We start from the raw sequence: 21,663 nt of genomic DNA on the forward strand, positions 1-21,663 counted from the left end.
TCAAATTGTACTCAGTCTCCTTTATCTATTGCATCCAAACACCCATCTTCCTCCCCTCTGGCAATCGCCAGTTTGTTCTCTGCATTTAAGATGCTATTTTTCATCTCTTTTTTTCTTTGTTAGTTTTGTTTCTCAAATTCTACACGAGTGAAATCAAATGGTATTTGTCTTTTTCTGATATATTTCATTTAGCATCATATCCTCTAGATCCATCCATGTTGTCACAAATGATAAGATCTCATTCTTTTCTATGGTTCAGTAATATTCCATTTTATGTATATACCTCTTCTTCTCTATCCATTAATTTATGAATGAATACTTAGGCTGTTTCTATATCTTGACATTATAAATAATGCTGCAATGAACACGGGTACATCTCTCTCTTTGTTCAGTTGTGTTTCAATTTTCTTTGGATTAATACTCAATAATGGAATTACTAGACACGTGGTAATTCTATTTTTATTTTTTCGAGGAACTTTCATACTGTTCTCTACAGTGGCTGCATCAATTTGCATTCCCATTATAAGTGTGTGAGGGTTCCATTGACTCCATATCCTCAACAATCCTTGTTATTTCTTGTCTTTTTAGTTTTAGCCATTCTGATCTTTGTGAAGTGGTATTTCATTGTGATTTTCATTTCCCTGATGATTAGGATATTGAGCATCTTTTCATGTCTCTGTTGGCCATTTGTATGTTTCCTTTGGAAAAATGTCTATTCAGGTCCTCTGCCCATTTTAATTGAATTATTATTTGATTAAGTTATTTGATTATTTAATCAGATATTCTTTTTCGGTATTGAGTTGTACAAATTCTTTCTGTATTTTCGATATTAACTCTACATTTGGGATATATCATTTGTAAGTATCTTCCCCATTCAGTAGGTTGCCTTGTTGTTTCATTGAGGTCCTTTGCTATGCAAACAACCTTCTTTTTCAGTGTGGTTTCAGTAGTTTATTTTTGCTTTTGTTCTTTTGCCTGATGAGACATATCTAGAAAAAGATTTCTATTGCTGATGTCAAAGAAATTACTGCTTATGTCTTCTTCTAGGAGTTTTATGGTTTCAGGTCTCACATTTAAGTCTTTATTTTAAGCTTCTTTTTGTGTATGTTGTAAGAGAATGATCCAGTTTCATTCTTTTGCATGTACCTGTCCGGTGTTCCCAACATCATTTGTTGGAGAGACTATCTTTTTCTAATGTGTATTTTTGTCTCCTTTATTGTAGATAAATCAACTTCATAAGTGTGGATTTATCTGAGCTCTCTAATCAATGTATTTATTTTTGTGCCAGCGCTATACTGTTTTAATTATGAAAGCTTTGTAATATATCTCAAAATCTGGGATTGTGATATCTCCAGCTTCTTATTTCTCAAGATTACTTTGGCTATATTTTGTGGTTCCATACAAATTTTAGTATTATTTATTCTAGTTCTATGAAAAATGCTGTTGGTATTTTGATAGGCAGTACATTTTTAAAAATATTTTATTTATTTATTCATGAAAGACACAGAGAGAGGCAGAGACATAGGTAGAGGGAGACGCAGGCTCCCTGCAGGGAGTCCAATACAGGACTCCATCCCAGGACCCTGGGATCACGCCCTGAGCCAAAGGCAAAGGCAGACCCTCAACCACTGAGCCACCCAGGTGCCCCAATAAGGAGTACATTTAATCTGTAGATTGTTTTGGGCAGTATGGACATATTAAAAAAAACATTTGTTGCTTCAGTCCATGAGCATGGAATTTTGATTTGTTTTTGTCATCTACAATTTATTTCATCAGTACTTTATAGTTTTTGTATTAAAGGTCTATCACCTCCTGGGTTAAGTTTATTCCTAGGCAATTCAATCTCTTTGGTACAATTGTAATTTTTTTTTGTTTTACATTTGTCTTTCTACTACTCCATTATTATTGTATAGAAATGCAACAGATTTTTGTATACTAATTTTGTATTGTATAACTTTATTGAATTTCTCACTTCTAGTAAGTGTTTTTGGTGGAGTCTTCAGGGTTTTCTATGTATAGTAACACATGTCATCTCCAAATAGTGAAAACTTTTCTTCTTCCTTACCAGTTTGGATTTTTTTTTTTTTTTTTGTCTGATTGCTGTAGCTAGGACTTGCAGATCTATGTTGAAAAGCTGTGTGAACTTGAAGATATCAATCACCTATTTGCTTTAAACTTCTGTTTGTTTATAAAATGAAAATATTTCTATTTAGGAAAATATAAAATTACATATAATAAGTAAAAAATGCAAATCATGACTCCTGACTACTATTAGAAGCCCTCACCAAGCATGACTTTTATTATTATCATTAACAACAAATTGATGAAGGCAGATATTACAAGTTTATTTTTTGCATCCCTAAAGTAATTATAATAAAACATATCATGTATTTTTCATCAAAAACAAAATGACAGGCAAATATGGAAAAGAAATAGAATTAGATCTAGTAAATCTACTCTTATGTGTGAACACAACACATGAACATGCTTGAAACCAAACCACTGTTTGGAAGAAATATTTCAGTTGACTCAATGCTTGTGCTTGAAATGACTTACCATAGAGAATAATGATAAACAATATTATCTCTAGCAAGTCTTCTCACTAAAGACTTTCTGAAATGTGCCTACATGTTAACACTTGTTTATTCAATACAAAATTATGGAATAGTTTATTGTGTGCTCTGTAAATATCTCAATGGCCCATCCAAACTGACTACATGATCAAGCCCATTAAGTAAAATTAGCCTTAGAAAGAAATGCACCTCTGCACCCACACACATACACACACACAACAGCAGAAAATATGTCTCAAGGAAAGCAAGATGAATTAAAAGCTTAATATGCAAATGTAAGTTGTTATTATGGTTTGCTGCAAGGCTTTTTCTTTTCAGTTACAATGATACAAAATGATTACATTTTCTGAAAATCACCTAAGAATTCTAATCAAATTCAGTCAGATATTAGTCAAAGGAAATCTTCACTTAGTATTGGGTCTTTCCTTTAATACACTTTTCATTAAACTGTCATTGTGGTGGTGTTGTTTTTTTTTTAATTTGTAAGCATTACTAAATGTTAATTTAATGACAACACAAAAAATTCATGAGACTCTTTTTTCTATTGAACATTGCACATGAAGGCTGGATTCCAGCCAGAGCTCATTACTGATTTTGAATTGCAAAGAAGTGAAGAAAACCTCTTTGTGTCTCAATTTACTCATCTATAACACAAAATTAATGACACTTTGACTTCCAAAGTAAGTTTTTCAAAGAAAAACTTGCAAATAAATGAAATGTGGAAATATCCTGGAAAAGTGGGAAAGTATATGTAAATTTGAGTACACTATAAACTTTAAGGTGAACTTCCTTTTAATTCTAAAAAAATAAAATAGCTAAAAATCATCAGAGCAACTTCAAATTCCTCTGTTTCAAAATGATTTAATAAAAATATTAAATCTAATAGTATTTAAAGTATAACAAGTGGGGTAAAATGAAAATATTAATATTTTAATTATAAGCCAATACTGAATTGATCAACTTCTTCACCATTAATTTTAAATACTACACACACACACACAGCATTACTCTTCATTAATCCTATATATTATGCTAATCTCTATGAAACTGTCACGACACAGCCTTATTCTCCCAGTGATGTCCTCTCTTTTCTCCTATGCTTATCTGCCCTCTACATGGACACTGGACTTCATCTCTTCTGTAAACACTATTCCAGTTAATCTTAAATCAAACTAATCTCTTAGTTCCAACTGTTTTGTGTGTTTATATAAGTAGTAATCCAGAAACTTATCATAGAATTTTCATATAGTTTCTAAATCTTCTAGGTACCTTAATTATATTTTATTTCTTGTAACCTTGTCAGTGATACATGTATATATTAGTATGACTATTAACACATGTAAGTGAAGACTATATCAAATAAAGTGAGGCAAAAAGAACAAAAAATTGTTCAAAAACCAAAATGTGCTAGTGTGTATCCTCCATCATATCTGAGAGAGAGGTGTGGGATGTGCAGATTTATTTTAGATTATGGAGAAAAAAGGTGAATCAAACCTCATCATAGTTTGTAGTGAGTATTTCTCATAAATCTCATTATACCTACGTTCAGCCCAATAGCAGCATTGGATGACTAATTTCACTTCTTTAAACCCTAGTTATCAGAAAATATACTGTACACAATGGGGAAAGAACCTTAATATTCATAATTTCCTAGGGCAAAAAGGACTTACTCATCTTTATGCCCTTGTATCTACAAGAATTGTTGGCTATGCTCCATGAATAGACGTGTGAAAGGATAGATGGACAAATTAGTGGAAAGATATATGTCAATGTCAAAATGTCTATTAGCCTACATTTGTGTTGACAAACTCAGTCTTTGGGCCTACAAAGCCAAGACTAACCACAATTGTGTGAAATGCACTTTGACTACTATGACTATTTATTTTATCACAAACCTTTCAAATGTCCACAGATCCCACTTGAAATATACAAAAACCTATGCAGGGCAAATAGTTGAAACTCAGTAATGCTTGTTGACGAACTTAAAACATAACTGTTTCATCCTACTTAGACTTTTTCCCTCCTTCTTTTATGAATTGAAATGCAGTTCTCTTAAAGTCTGGTTTCTATTTCCAACTCCATTTAAATTCTCTAAAGTAATTGTTGTATTTCTAAAACATAGAAATATTGTCTTCCTGAATTTCTTCCCCCTGAAATGTTAACACCGGATTTTATGGGTAAACTCTTACCTCTATTCTCTCTTAGTGTTTAGTATAAATTACGTCATTTTAAGGCAAGCTGGAATCTTAAAAATATTTCCTTAAAAAAGCTATTTATATTTAAATTTCAAATAAAAATTTGAATACTTGTAGTTAGTATATAAGTTCACCATTGTATGATTTTTTTATAGCAAATATTTTATTTTTTACTTCAAGTGCCCTAATGTAGATTAATTTAAAATTTATGACATATAAATCATATAGTGATAAGGAAAATATTTTTGGTGATTTAGAGATTAGAAAGTATCTTAATGGCATACTTTTCTAAGTACTTATTTAATTTTGGAAGGAAATGGTCTACTCTTGATAATAAGTTGTTTTGACATGTTACTGTTAAAATTAAAAAAATTAAAAAACATTGGCCAGGAAACAATTAATTATATTTTAACCTAATTTTTCAGTTATCTGAGCTATGAATCAGGAACTAGGGATGTCATAATTTTAATCATCCTTTATATGTTTTTATCACTGAGAGAAGAAAAGAACATTAGTAAAATACAGGGACTAGTCTGTCCCAATCTCTTGGGAAATACGGAGTAAAACTGCTATTTTAAGAATCCTCACCTGGGGCACCTGGATGGCTCAGTGGTTGAGTGTTTGCTTTGGCTCAGGTCGTGATCCTGGCATCCTGGGATCAAGTCCTGCATCCTGCTTCTCCCTCTGCCTATGTCTCTGCCTCTCTCTGTGTGTCTCTCATGAATAAATAAATAAAATCTTAAAAAAATACTTCACCCCTGAAGTTAGTCTGATCGGATCCTGCTGGACTGAAATCATAGGTAGAATCTAACAAAACCAAAACAAATAAATAAGCAAATGAACCCAAAGCAGAATCAGACCCATAAATACAGAGAACTGCTGGTTGCCAGAAGGCAGAGGGTGTGGAGGGAAAATGGGTGAAGAGGAGTGGGGGATGCAAGTTTTTTCCAGTTACAGAATGAGTAAGTCACAGGAAGAAGAGGCACAGCATTAGGGATATGTCATTGATACTGCAATAGCATTGCATGGTGACAGATGGCAGGTGCACTTGCATGAGTGCAGCATAACCTATAGAAATGTCAAATCAGAATGATGTACACTTGAAACTAATGTAACATCGTGTATCAACTATAATCAAATATTTTTTTAAAGGCTGTCCAGCACAGCACTAAGAACATTCCCCTTCTCCCAGGCTTTGTAACAACCCTATGTTCTATCTGTACCTCTCTCTCTCTCATGTTGGTCTTTGTGCAAAAGGAACATAGTCTGTCTTTCATCCTAGGGTTGCAGGGGTGGGGAGCTCTTTTTAGGTCTCCCTAGATGATACTGTATTTCTAGTGTCCTCCTTCACATCTTTAAGGGCTCCACACTCCCCAGCCCCTGTCAGATATCCCTGGCACTCATTTTATATCATGTCTCTGACTTGTTTTCTTAATTTTTTTAAAAAAGATTTTATTTATTTATTTGAGAGAGGGGGAGAGAACAAGCAAAGGGGAGAGGGAGAGAGAATCTGAAGCAGACTCTGCACTGAGCACAGATCCTGATATGGGACTCAATATCAAGATCTGAGCTGAAACCAAGAGTCAGATGTTTAACTGAGTCCTCCAGGCACCATCTAATTTGTTTTTAAATAATAAATAAGTGCCCTAAACAGTGACAAAATAAATATTTAGTGAGCTGAAAGTATTTACATTTTAGTAAGAATTTTAGTAATTTTTTTATATCTTAAAGAAGTAACAACACATTTGTTGCATATTTGCAAAATACAGACAAAAAAGGAGAAAAATTAAAACAGTAACTCATAATCACTCCTTCAGAAAGTTACTTAACAAAAAAAAAAGAAAGTTACTTAAGATGTTATCATATATTTTTTTAAGATTTATTTTTTTTTTTTCATGTGAGAGACACAGACTGAGAGGGAGAAACAGAGACATAGGCAGAGGGATAAGCAGGCTCCTCACAGGAAGCCCGATGCGGGACTTGATCCTAGACCCTGGGATCACGACCTGAGCTGAAGGCAGGTCCCCAAACACTGAGCTATCCAGGCATCCCGATATATTATCATATTTAATCCTGATACCATGTTCTTTGCATCTATATTGTGTACATGCACGTAACATAACTATGAATGTACTGTGCACATAATTCTACATGACTGCAATTCTATATTCAACTGTTTTTGCTTCACATTTTATTCTGATCTGTTCTAGTTTGTTTCTTTCACAAAATCACTTTATAGCTTTAAAATATTCCATTAAATAGATGGAAAACTAGATGAAGATAAATCATCTAACTATATATCTACTTTTGCACATATACTAACAACATTTTGTCCTTATATATTATATTGTAATAAAAATATAAATTATCCCCTGAAATCTCATAGTCCTGAGTTCAATTCTATCGTTTTGATTGATGGTTATAAATTTTTTTCTGGAAGATAAAAAGTAAGACAAAAGAGTTAAAATTATGACTGGAAGGGCTGGGAGTGAGAATGTTGTCAGAATTGTAACTAGCTCTCTATCTACAAAAATATCCAAAGCTTCTGCAACACAGTGAATGGATAGACAAAAATTCTAGTATGATAAAAGTGCCAAAAAATAACAAACAAGCTTCATGTTTGATTCACCCAATCATTAGTTCTCTTATTATTGATATTATTTCCATCATTTGCTTTATTTTTTTCATGAAGAATACAACAATGGGTTTTCATTTTCTATTCAATATCTCATATACTGTTCATCAGGATGAAAGGGGGATTTACAAAGAAATATCCGGTATCTACAGAATCTCTCTCTCTCTCTTTTTTATTGGAGTTCAATTTGCCAACATATAGCATAATACCAAGTGATGACCCGCCAGGTGCCCCCCTCAGTCTACATAATCTCTAAAAGTGGCTATCAGGATCCTAACCATTTGAAGATGTATAAGGCTTCAGATCTTCATTTTTTACTTACATATTTTCTTACCTTTTTCTTTTTGCCTTTACCTTTGTTATATTTGCTTTTTAAATATTATGTTATTTAACTTTCACTATGCTTCTACATATGGGAACTATCATCCTCAGTTTAAATGAAAACAAAATAAAACAAAACACTAACATTAGTAGGTTTTAAAAAATTGCTGAGAGGCCCTGGTTTGTCTCATTTTAGTGACTTTCCTATATCGATATGTCATAGTATCACACATAATTTTAAAAAACCCCGATTTACATATCTATTTTGGATATCATCTTGGGAAATGAGTTGAACTTGTCACAACTGGCAAAGGGGTTCTTCTGATGTTTTTTGAGAAGTACATAAATCCTTTCAGCTGGACCTTATAAAGTTGTATTTGACAAGAACTGATAGAGGGATTGGTTGGAGACCTATATGACTAAAAAAGGGGGAGTGCATTTTTTTTCATAATTAGTTATAGAAGTCACATAAATATATTCTTTGGTAAAGAAAATTTAGAAAAAATATATAGGCAAAATGAAAAAAAAGTCCAAATCCAGCCCTCTGGACACATTCACTGGTACACAATATAGATAGTGTGATATCACACGCCATCAACACTGTTTGGAAGACCTCTTTGTTCACTTTTTATTTCATAAGCCTATCAATAAAAATGCTTATATATCTTTTTTTTTTTTTTAGTGACCACATAAGGTAAAACATTATATGGATATACCTAGGAAAGGACATCACTGTAATATTAAATAATTAAAGCAATGAAATCTATAGCAAGGAGATTATTAAAGTAGCTGGCACATGTTAGAGATTGAGAATGGTATCTCAGAGCCGAACAATGAAAAACAGTAACTTTTACATTTACATAATGAGTAAACCAGAGTCCATCTCTTATCAGCAGTGTTTTCGGATACACTTTTTTGCTGAAGTCTCAGTTTTCTGGGGTTAATAATTTTAACTTTAAATGCTATTCATGAAAAATGTATAGAAAGCATCTAGCACAAAACTTAACACAGAAGGCTGTCAATTAATGTTAGGTCTTTCTTTGATGATTGATTGATCATCAAATGTATGTGAGGAAATGAGTAATGTTACCGAAGACAGATTTCCAGGTTTCAAGGTGACATAACTAGGAAGAAGATGCTATAAAAATGGAGATTTCAAGGATATGAGCAGATTTGGGGGAAGGCAGTTGTTAAGCTAGCCATGAACATGAGCACCCATCCAAGGCTGCGATGACATTCACAGATATATTAGTTGAGAAACCGCATAATGAACGACATGGCTGTGCTACATCTTAGACATGCCAGGGCCATCTCAACTCCCTCCTTCTCCTTGATCAGTAATGCATTAAGTGTTCCTAGGTGACCTCCAAGAATTAAATGAAGCCTTCAAATGAGCTCAGCTTTGACTCCTTCAAGCCACTTATATAGTAAGATGACCTATGAGACATCTCATAAAGAAAAAGATCACTTTTCACCCTTAGATATAATCTGTGATAATGAGGCCAAGGTTACACATTTTATCCATATAGTTCCCACTGTATTTTCTGGCTATGTGAAGAATATGTAAATAGGCCAAGTATCTAGTGATTGCCAGAAAGGAGATCTGAGTTGGATAAGAGAAATGAATGAGCACAAATCTATTCCTCTACTTCAAAAGCATGAAAAGCAACCTGGTGCACACAATCTACTGACAGTGAGTCAATTTTTTCAGTGGTATTTTTAAAGACTGCATGCACCTGAAAGCTTAAATTTTGTTTAACCTTGTTCAAAAAATTGTTTTTATGTCAAATTATTTTATAAATGTTTAGGCCTTAGGTTTTACTTAGAGTATTATAATACGGCTGCAGCTTTGTCCTGGGGTATTCTCTCAAGATCACTTACCAATGATTGGTAAAGAAATTATGAAAACAATGATGAAAATGATTAACTGCAATTATATTATTTCGGTATCTTTTAAAGTGTTAAAGTAGAATGTGTGTCCTAGATATTGAAATGTGGCTTAATTTAGTATGCAGTTCACTGCTTAAGTATCTGTCCAGGCATTTGGCACTTCAATATCAAAGAGTCAGTTATACACAGGAGTAAATGCCTCTTTAAATAGTCCAAGCTCACCTGAGAAGGGAGATGAAGCCCATGTTTTTTTGTTGCTTTCCAAAGTCAAAGACTACATTAGTTTCTGCTGTTTGGCCAAAATCATGCTAAATAAAACAGAATGTTCCTGAGCAGTTCAAATCTAATGACCCTGAGTTTCTTCCACAATTTTTATGTCACCTTTGATACAAAATAGAAATACTAGGACGTACAAAAATGATTTTAAAATTAAAAGCAGGAGAAAGATTTGTGACAGGTCCATGCAATATCTGGTAATTATATAAGTTTTTCTTAGCCTTCCTTAGCCATAGCGCTCATTTGAACTAAACATACTGTACATCTAAAGTAATCATAGTGCAAAGCAACAGTATGGCAAGTCTCAAATTTATGAACAATTCAAAATATAAATATACAAATGATTTAATAAAATGCTATCTTGTTTTCTCTATCTATAATACCATCATGTACCATCACCATGATACACACTCATCTTTCAGCCAATTTTAACTGTAACTTGAGTTTATCTAAAAATAATAACACTGGACTTCAATTAAATGCATTCATTCATTTATTCAAATCTTGAGTGCCTGCTGATCTCAAGGAACTGTATCAGTGCTAGGTAAACAAGTATGATTTGGCCTCTGCCCTCACAAACTAAGTTACATTCTTTTTATAGCTTCCACAAATTATCATTTAATTTGCAGGCATAAATGCCCTTAATTAGAATATTAGAGAAGAAAGAACGGACTATATGTGAGATGATCTTTATTAGATAAAAAGCCAAAGCTCTTTTTATCTGTCATACAAATAATTGACTCCATGCCTTGCAAACAAGCAAAGTTATTATGTCTAAATAAAGTGAAGGGCAAAGATTAACAGCTATCTAACAACAGTGATTAGTATGGTCAGGCAATTTGGAATATTCAAGGAATGGATACATGACTTCCTTTTTACCAACATATTTCTCATGACTAGATTTTGCAGTAATGTCCCCTATTACCTCACATTAAGACAAACCACAGTCCATGAAGATATTCAATGGTTTTTATTTTTGGTTGTTTCTTTTTTAATCTAAATGCTTTTTTAGAACTTTTGATAATAAAATCAGAAATAACCCGAGGGAAAGGAGGCAATGTTTTTGCCAAGCCAGAAAAGGACAAAGTGCAGTATATTTCCATGCCACATCCAAGTATTTCAACTTTGTAAAGATTCTTCCCACTTTGTAGCACTGAAGCTTAAAAAGAAAAGCCAAAAAGAGAAAAGAAAACGCATCTGATTGCCTAATTTGAAGCACTTGCTTATATAGGCTCCCAAAATCTATACTTCCACAGCAAGAAGAATTATCCAGAAAAATGTTAAGATTTAACCCATGCTTAAAGCCACATAATTCGTGATCGTGAAGAATAGCCGAGATAGAACAGTGTGTCTAATACTTGGAGAATAATTTGATTGATGATCTATCTTAGGAATTAGTTTTATCTCACAAGAGCCAAGATATTAATTTCTGATTAAATAGTGTATTGCTACATGTAATTGTTGAAGCACAATGTCAATTAAAATACTAACTAATGAATATCATTATTTGCTTTAATTTTAATTACATGGAACTCAAAATAAATATAGCACATACAAATTCATGCACATACCATTGATCCATCGAGCATCAGGGTCATGAAGCACAAAATCTCTCCTGAAGAGGTCTTCTAAAGACAATCTAGTTTCTGATGAATTTGTAAGTTCATCTAAAATAAAATAAATCTGAGATTAGGCACTTATCTCATGTTAGTTTTTAAAACTAATGAGATAAAATTTGGAATGTTTTCTTTCAAAGTTATGTTAACTAGAAAACAATACAGTTATCTTCATATGGTCTTTGACATTTGAAGCTTTTTGCTTCATGAATTTTTTCAAGGTATTAAGTTATTTGAAATACTATAATTGTCTTCATCTAGCACAAATTTAATAGAGCAACCCCTTGCTATGGAGCAATATGTAATATAAAAGCAGTTGAAGAGTTCCTGTTCTGCATTGTACCACGCATTTTTCAGAGATTAACCATAATCTAGTCCATTACTTTCTAAAATAACTTTGACATACTCTTCTAATGCTAAATTTGTATTTTTGTTATAAACACTAAAGAGAGTTGAAGATCCTGATATAAATAATGAAGAAAACTTCCCAACTCAGAAGTAAGTTCACCAAATAAGCAGAGTGAATACGAAGTTCCAGCAAACAATTACCACCAAACAAATACTAAATAGATTTAGGAGTTAAGTATAAGAATTCAAATAATACAAATCCAGAATATTAATGAAAAGCACACATTTATATATGTCCCTGACATAAAAATTAGTTGCACTCTCCTTTTAAACTCAAGAATCTAGGAAGTGGAAGATACTATGGTTAGGTACCAAAATCAGGTATAACAAACATGCTTTTGATACAAGAGGCTATAGAATATTAGAAGTATTTCATTTTCTTTTCAATGGCACTTTTTATTTACTGTATAAAATCATCTTTGTTACCTCTCAGTGCTGACCTTCACTTTGGTTGGAAATAAAATGTCAAAGATATATACTAACCTCATTAGATATTGTTTTTTAAAAGTTCAGCACTTATTGCAGTGGGAGCTTTGTTTCTTCCAGCCAAAAAGCTGGGGTAAAGAATCAATAATTTCAAATGCAATTTCCTTTCACATGAATCAACCACATATTTAACACACAAAATAACTGCTAAGAAACACCTGGAAAATTTTTTACTAATGGCGATAATAAGAACTGTATGATCCCAAGGCTAGTATTGGACATTGTGATTATATATAGATTTTCAAAACAAAATGCTCCATTTGATAGTCTGACACATCAGAATATGAACTTTCTTTATTCATTCAACAAATACTGGACCTTTAGTTTTCAAAATTTTAAATGAAATATTGTAAGTTGCTGGAGGCCTATCTATGATCTATCCTGAGGGTTTCACACTTGCAAAGCAAGAAAGAATATGCCAAATGTCAGAATGAAGATGCAGAGTATTGTAGAAGTTCAAAGAAAGGAAGAGAAGTATCTTGCAAAAGGCATCAGAGAAGTTCTCAGTTATAAATAAAATGACCAACTCTCATCCATTGCTGGAGTGAATGCAAAGTGCTATAGCAACTTTGGAAGACAGTTAAGTAGTTAATCATAATACTAAATATAAAATCCAGCATTTGGGCTTTGTGGCATTTACCCAAATGAGTTGAAAACCTATATCCACATATATGAACATTTATAGCAGCTTTATTCATAACTGTCAAAACTTGGAAAAAACCAACATGTCCCTCAGGAGGTGAATCAATAAAAAAACTGTGATATATCCAGATGATGGACTATCATGTAGTGATAAAAAATAAACTATCAGGGCAGCCCGGGTGGCTCAACAGTTTAGTGCCACCTTTGGTCCAGGGCCTGATCCTGGAGACCTGGGATCAAGTCCTACGTCAGGCTCCCTGAATGGAGCCTGCTTCTCCCTCTGCCTGTGTCTCTGCCTCTCTCTCTCTCTCTCTCTCTCTCTCTCTCTCTCGCTCTGTGTCTCTCATGAATAAATAAATAAAATATTTAGAAAAAAAAAAGAACTATCAAGGATGAAAACAAATAGAGGAAACTCAAATGCCTGTTACTAGGTAAAAGAAGACAATTTGAAAAATCTATACATCATGTGATTCCAATTATGTCATATTCTGAAAAAGGCAAACTATGAAGACTCTAAACATATCAGTGGTTGCCAGGGATTGTGGACAGGGTGGGGGAGGGCGAGGAAGAACGGATGGGTGGAGTGCAGAGGATGTCTAGAGCAGTAAAACCACACTGTATGATCTATAATGGTGGATACAAGTCATCATACATTTGTCTAAACCAGGGCACCTGAGTGGCGCAGTCAGTTAAGTACCCTACTTTGGAATTCACTTCAGGTCATGATTTCAGGGTCACAAGATTGATCCCTACATCAGGCTCCGCATTCAGGACTGAGTCTGCTTGAGATTATTCCCCCCATCCCTCTGCTCCTCCCCCTGTGCTCTCTCTCAAATAAATGAATAAAATCTTAAAAAAAGAAACTATATATATATATATATATATATATATATATACACACATATATATACACACACCTATTTTTTTTATATTCTTTTTGTTTCTAAGTAATTTCCACATATTTTATCTACTGTATCTTTTATGATACAGATGCTTACACATATTTTATTACTACATCTTTTATAATACAAATATAGATATAGATGTTAATATAAAAAGTACCTTATAAGGCAAGTACACATACCAAATAATCTTATTTTCAAATATTTCAAATTCAAATGATATTTCAAATATTACAAACATATCTTCCTTTATATAGGCATTAAAATCATATTTCAACCTACCAAATGGAGAATCTTATTAAAATTGTACTACATATGCACAGCAAATTTGAAAACTTTAACCATTTTGTAATATTGAAGCTTTTCATTCAGAACTATTTATACCAGTCACATTTTATGTACATTTATTATATCACATCTTTTATTTTTCATATAGAGCCCTTACTTTTCCTATTAGATTTAATCCTTCTTGTATACAGTTTATCATTACCTTGAACAGAATATTTCTCATTCTTATTTCAATATTAAATATTACATATATATGTTTAAGTTATTTGCAGTTTCATATGCAGTTGTGAAAAGAGAGAAAATCCTTTACATATTTCATCCAGTTTCTCTTAAGTACATGCAACACCTTGCATAATATCACAAAAAGGAATTAATATTTATACACTCAGAGTTATTTAGATTTTAATTTTACAGGTACTCATTTGTGCATGTGTATGGGAGTATGTTTGGTTCTATGCAATTTTATCATATATGACCAGCAACAGTCAAGGTAGAGAAGAGTTCTATCCTGGTGATAGGAACTTTTATAATAGCCTCCCTCTGCAATCACTAGAAAACATTAATCTACTTTCCATCTCTGTTATTTTGTTATTTCAAGAACACTATGTAAAAAGGATAATACAATATGCAACCTTTGGAAATGGGCATTTTTCACTCAACATCTCTCTGAGATCCACCTAAGTTGTTGAGTATATCGATACTCTGTTTCTTTTTTAGTGTTGGGTAATATTACAGGGCATGAATGCACCACAGTTTTTTACACCTTTTATTTGTTGAACTATATCTGTGTTGTCCTTTGTAGTTTTAAGTTATTATGACTATTGCTTCTATAAGCATTATTGACAGGCTTTGTTTGAACATAAATTATTCTTCCCTTGGGATAAATGCCAAAGTGTGCAACTGCTGAGTCATATGGTAAGTATATGTTTAGTTTTGCAAGAAAATGTCAGAGCTTTTTCTGGAGTAGTTCTATCATTTTGCATTTTCAAGAGCAATATATAAATGATCACGTTTCTCTGCATTCTTGCCACAATTTGGTGTGTGTGTGTGTGTGTGTGTGTTTTAATTTAGCTATTCTGATATCAATGTCCTGATATACCATTGTGGTTATAATTTACATTTCCCTAATAACTAATAGGAGAATATTTCCCTCATAGTCTCCATCTTGTCTTTTCAAAGGGATGTTTCCAGAGAAAAAGTTTTTTAAATCATTGTGGTCCAGTTTATCAATTTTTCCTTTTACAAATCATACTTTTGCTGTCAAAGCGAAGAATCCTTCACCTATTAGAAGATCCTGAAGATTTTCTCTGTGTTTTTCTAACAGGATCCTAGTTTTATAATTTACATTTTGAGGCATTTTGAAGTACTTTTTATATGTGGTTTAAAGATTAGTTTGAGATTCATATCTTACTTAAGTTTTATTCTACTAGATTCCCAATTGCTCCAGCATCATTTGTTAAAAAGCATTTAGTTCATCTTAGTGAATTATTCCATTATGTTGGATGTCAAAAACAATGTTGAAAAATAGCGGTGGTAATGACACACCTATCCTTTTCTTTTACAATGGCACCATCTTTAATATTTCATTATACGATAAGATATTTTTTCTAGAATTTTGGTAAGGAATGTCTATCATTTGTAAGCAATATTTTTTTACTCCTATGTCAGAATTTTTATTTGAAATTATTACTATATCATAATGCAATTCCAGATTCTCTCATGTGAACATATTTTTCCTCCTTTAATGAACTAATATAAAAAGTATATAAATGAGACTTCCTATTTCTGGTCAACTTCTATCTTTATAACCAAGCCCAATTGGTCAGGTGCATTATTATTATTGTATACTCTTAGATTAATATGCAAAAATATTTACTTAAATGTTTATATCTGTGTTGATGAAAAAAATGACACAATCTATTTTTTTTTTAATTTGTATCATACTGATCGCTAATTATTTTAATATTTATATTAAATATATTTTAACTTTTCCTGTGACTTGTAGTAACTTATTTAAAAAAAAAAAAGACTTTTTCTTTTAATACAATTGTACCTGGAATTGATTTTAAAGTCAACTCATCAAAGTAATTCAAATTATTGTAGTTAATCTTCCTTTCAAGCAATAATCAGACATGTGTGTATGTGTGTGACTCTGATTTCTCTGGTTTCAATCATTACTGAGAGAATGAGCTATATACTTCATTCCTTTCTTCTTTCCTTTTTCCATTTATTTTTTTTTCATTCCTTTCTTTAAATTTACCTTAGCCGCTGGGCACTATCCCTGAGGTCTCCTGAATTTTTCGGTCCTGGAATAAAGACTTCTGCCTACATAGAATGAATAAATAAGCTTCTCATTTAATACCCTCCCAAGTTGGCTTCCAGCCTCTATCTCCTGTCTCTTCAAATCTCTTCATAATCTTTTGGGGGTGCTTATTCTTTGCAATTAATCTTCCATTTTCAAAAATGCCTTCCAAAAAAAAAATGCCTTCCAAACCATATTGGGTACTAGTATTTTCACTCCACAGGGGAAAAAGCCCCAGCAAGGTTAAATGTGACAAAGATTAGGTGGATAGTAACAGGCAAGACTGAGGCTGGAACCTCTACCTCTCTGAATTATTAAGCTCTTCTGTCTCTCAAAATAAGTTTTCTCTCGTCATCTTCTTTAAGACTATACCAATTACATCAATGAAAAACAATGTACAATTCTATAAACATCATTTTAAGAATATTCTTACTCTCTTTTAGCCACAAGATCCCTTTCCCAAATTGAAATTTGGCTATTCAGCATACCCTCTCCAGACCTTATTAGCATTTCTTTCTGGTCCAATTTGACCAAAAAAATACCATTGCCATTGCCCTTTTCATTTTTCAGAGTGATGTCACAGCACTCACTAAGAAGTAGAGCTGTTTGTATGTTTTCTACAAGAAAATTACCTGCAACATGTCAGCAAAATTCCAAATTAAACCTCTGCTCACTGCTGGGTGCTATTTCATGTCACCACTTCAGGAGCATTCCCCATCACATCCCATCAGCAAACATTTATAACATACTTTAGAACCTAATTACATAGAAACTTAATTTATATTAGAATCATCTGGAGAAATCTTTTATTTTTTTTAAATATTTTATTTATTTATTCATGAGAGACACACACACACAGAAAGGCAGAGACACAGGCAGAGAGAGAGAAGCAGGCTCCATGCAGGAGCCTGATGTGGGACTCGATCCTGGGTCTCCAGGATCAGGCCCTGGGCTGAAGGCGATGCTAAACCGCTGAGCCACCCAGGCTGCCCAAATCTTTTATTTTTAATCTGGAGAAATCTTATTTGATACATTTTTAACAATTTTCTCTGTATTTTAACATGAAGGCTTTACTTGACAATAAAGAATCACGGACACCATTCATTCATCCCAAATAATTTACATTGAACACAAAAAAGGTATATCAAAGAGAATTGGTAACAGAATGTGAATAATTTTTAGAGATGACCCCCTTAGTAAAGTGCATTTATTATAAATCTTCCTAAGAGGAAATTCTGAAACACTACCTATTCCCTAATATAGCAAAATAATACTTAGACTTAATATCCAACCTCTCTTGGAGTGCCCATCCAGGAAGCTCAGTTGGTTACACCCCCAATCTTGGTTTTGGCCCTTCTCTCCCTCTCTAAAATAAGATAAAATGAATAAAAAGCAATTTAAAAAATAAAAAAATAGATATAGAAATCTTGTGATTTTCCCCCCTGTTCCAATAATATGTGCTTTCATTCTTAAAATTTACATTATGAACTATAAAATTCTTTAACTGGTAATTAACAAATCTTTATTCATTTCCTAGGTGATAAATTAACAAAGAGAATTTGGGATTGTGTATCTGATCTCAAATGACATAAATGTTGACATTTGGTCTGTTGTAAGTGTTTCAGCATTCCAGTGAAAGAAAAGGATGGGGAAAAATGATGGAAAATAAGAAGGGAACTAATGCTTCAGCTGTTAGATAATAAAAACTTTATGGTCTGTTGACTGGTTAGGAAATACACAAACAACAAATATTTTGCATAGGTCTGGAATTTATCCATGACTATTATACAAAAAGGGGTGGCAGGGGTGTTATCATTTCAATGAATTTTAAAAACTCACCAATGTTTAAAATGGAAATGTGCTACAAGAGTAGTCTACAGTGACACTAAATGTAGAAAATGAGAACAATCTGTAAAATTAGAGATTTAAACATTGCAGTTGGAAATGGAGGTGGTGGTATGGTGGCTATTGGAAGAGAAAAGAGAATCACATGAACAGAAAGGGGAAACAGTTTTGTACTTCTTGCGGGAAATTCTAAGTACCTGATTAGATATTTCTTATTAGTGTGTTAACAGGAAATTATTTCAAATAGGATTTAAATTAAAAGAAATATTTCTGAACCTGTGATGTCAAGAGTAAACTAGATACAAAGTAACACAATTAGTTTCTATAAAGAGAAACCAAGAACTGAAAGTCATAAATTAGTTTTTCTTCGGTTCAATACTAAAGCATTTTCTTTTTTCTTCTAAGATTATGCAGTCAACTTATTTCAAAAGGCCATTTAAAAGCAAGATTGGATTTTTGGAAGAAAGCACGCAAATACCAGTAACAGTCTATGATCTTAAAAGACAGACTAGAGCAGAAAAAAGAACATGGAATGAATTATTTAATGTCAGTTGTAGCACTGAATTCATATTGCCAAAGCTGAATGTTTTAGCTAAGATTCTGTATTTTGTAACTATTTAATGAATGATTACTCTGTTTCCAATTCTTTTTTTTTTTAATATAGTTGACCTACAGTGTTACATAAGTTTCAGATGTATAACTTAGTGACTTGACAGGCTTATGTATTATACTATGTTCACAGCAAGTGTAGCTACCATCTGTCCCTTTACATCCCTATAACAGTATCATTGACTGTATTCCTTATGCTGTGCTTTTTATTCCTAGGACTTTTTCATACCATAACTAGCGGCCTATTTCTCCCACTCCTCTTTACCTATTTTACCCAACCCCCAACTACTCTTTTCCCCTATCCTCTTATGATGTTTGTCATATTGTACATCTCATTAGATTTTTGTGATGCTCTTCATTATTATAACTATAATCATAGGGACCCTTTGCTTAACAAATACCTAGGCTTTTATCAGCAACTATTAGTTATTATAGGTTTTTAGACTTTCACGCATGGATATGCACTCACATATATACACACGTCAGAGAGGTATCTCATATGTAGTTGCAAAATAACTAGAGACATGTTACCCAATATTTAGTGAAGAATAATGACTATGGAGTTGGACATTTTTATAAAGGTGTGGTTGATTGATTTAGAGAAAGCATGAGTAAGCATGAGTATGAGAGGGAAAGGAAAAATAATCTCAAGCAGACTCCACCCCGACTGTGTGGAGCTGGTTGTAGAGCTTGATCTCACACCCTGAGATCATGATCTGAGCTGAAATCAAGAGTTGGATGCTTAATTGACTGAGCCACCCAGGTGCCCCCCCTATTCCTTTTTTAAAATAAATGAGCAAATATATGGAAATCATTAGGCAAAACATTTGGTTCACTTAAAGTTAGTCATTATCATCATTTTGATTAAAACACTAAAATATATGTCAATATGAAGTAGCATTAAATTTTATAATTTCAGAACCACAAAGAAAAGTTTCTTTTTTTTTATTCTTCTGGACTTTCCTCCTCTTTCATAGTTGTTTCCTTAAGTCAAGATGTTTCAATATGTACATTCTCAGATTTACCCTACCAGAAGCTCAGTATTGAGTTTCTTCTTATAATTAACGAAAAAAAAAGGGTAAAATGTAAAATTCATTCAAAAGTCTCTTTTTGGAAGGACAATTGACTATGTTGAATCCATAAGGTCAAAAACATGAATCAACAAATAATAATTTTTTATTCTTTTCAATGAAGGAAACTTCAAGCAGCTTGTCACTTAGTATTGCTGTGAACAACCATTCAGCCATTCATGCAAAAGCACAAAAAGAATTAGTGCATCACATAACATCTGTTTTATAGTCCCAGAAAACTACCTTTGTTCCTTCTGGAATGCTGGGAATTTACTTCTGTATCTCTTTCTTTGCCTTTTCTTACTCCAATATCTTGTGGCAATATCTAAGTTTCTTGAACAAAGAGGTCAGCTAATTCCTCATCACTTCTTTCACCTAGAACTACTCTTGATTGAGATTAACCCAATATCTTATAAAGTCTACTAATATATACTCTTCTAATTGAATGTATTCCCTAAATCAGATTATCTTCCACTGAACATTTGTTCCTTCTTAAGTGTATTTCTCAAATAGCTTTCACACTGAAAGCCATATTTTAATTATAAAAAATGCATATTAAAAATAAGCTATGTGAAAAGCTACGAAAATATGACCAAAGCTGTGTCTATACTAAATAGAATTGAACAGGACATCTGGCAAAAATAGTTATTCTGTATTTATTTATGTGCCTCCTTCTTCCCCTTTCCCATACTGCCCCTTTTTCACCATACATGGGGAGAGTTTTTAGGAATTTTACATCGACTATGAAATAATGAAATATGGATTACATGAAATTTACCTCCAATGATACTTTCATCTTCTCTAAGGTCCTCCCTCCCCCCACACACAGACACAATTATGCACCTATTCTCCCATTCTCTATCCTCAAAGAAGGATAACCAATAATGCTGAGTAATAGTCATTGGAGCTAGAAGGTCATATGCAAGTGCTAGTTCAACTCTTAACTAGCATATATGCCTATGACACTATCACTTAGTCTACTTAGGTACCAGTTTTCTCTTGTAGAGAGAAAAGCCTGGACCAAATTACACCATTGCCAGCTATCTTCTAGAAACTCCTATAAGCTCTCTCAGGACAGAAATCAGAAGAGGAAGGACCAGGGTTATGTGGTCAGAACTCCACAGTCAGAACAGCTCTGCTTTAATATATTTTTGGCTTCTCCATATAAAATTATATTGGAAATACTATGCACACACACTGGCATGCACATACACACACATACACACATGATGGCCTATGAAGTAGCTTGCATCTCTAAAATCCCCCTGGTTTCTGTTGTATTTTGTACAACCTTCTCCTTGTTTTCAGCAGATTCTAAGTGCTCATCAAATAAAGAATGTATTTTCAGGTTCTGAAGGAGTTATTAAGTTCTACCTCAAACTTGTCATCTCTTGAATAAATAAATCAAGAGCTTTAGGATTTACTCATAGGTTTAATTAGTCAAATTAGTCGATTATTCAAAATGCTAATCATTCTGAAACCTCTTTTTGAGACCTTTTTAAATTAACATCTCCTGAATTTGAGTAGAAAAGTTAAATATGAGAACTGTACATGCACAAAGGCTTTTCACATTGTGAGAAAATTATGCGATGATGCAGACACATG

At 32.9% G+C, this 21,663-nt stretch overlaps 1 protein-coding gene across 5 annotated transcripts in view; it reads right to left on the reverse strand.

Annotated features, from left to right (window-relative positions):
* The window catches only part of DPP10 (dipeptidyl peptidase like 10), a 1,281,550-nt gene that overhangs the window by 424,026 nt on the left and 835,861 nt on the right, over positions 1-21,663 (reverse strand). For all 5 annotated transcript variants that reach the window (XM_077861455.1, XM_077861454.1, XM_077861453.1 and 2 more), the window contains one exon: positions 11,462-11,557. In XM_077861455.1, coding sequence (XP_077717581.1) covers positions 11,462-11,557 — 96 coding nt within the window. The remainder of the gene's footprint in view (positions 1-11,461; positions 11,558-21,663) is intronic.

The sequence above is a fragment of the Canis aureus genome, chromosome 20, assembly GCF_053574225.1.
Source record: "Canis aureus isolate CA01 chromosome 20, VMU_Caureus_v.1.0, whole genome shotgun sequence".
NCBI lineage: Eukaryota > Metazoa > Chordata > Mammalia > Carnivora > Canidae > Canis > Canis aureus.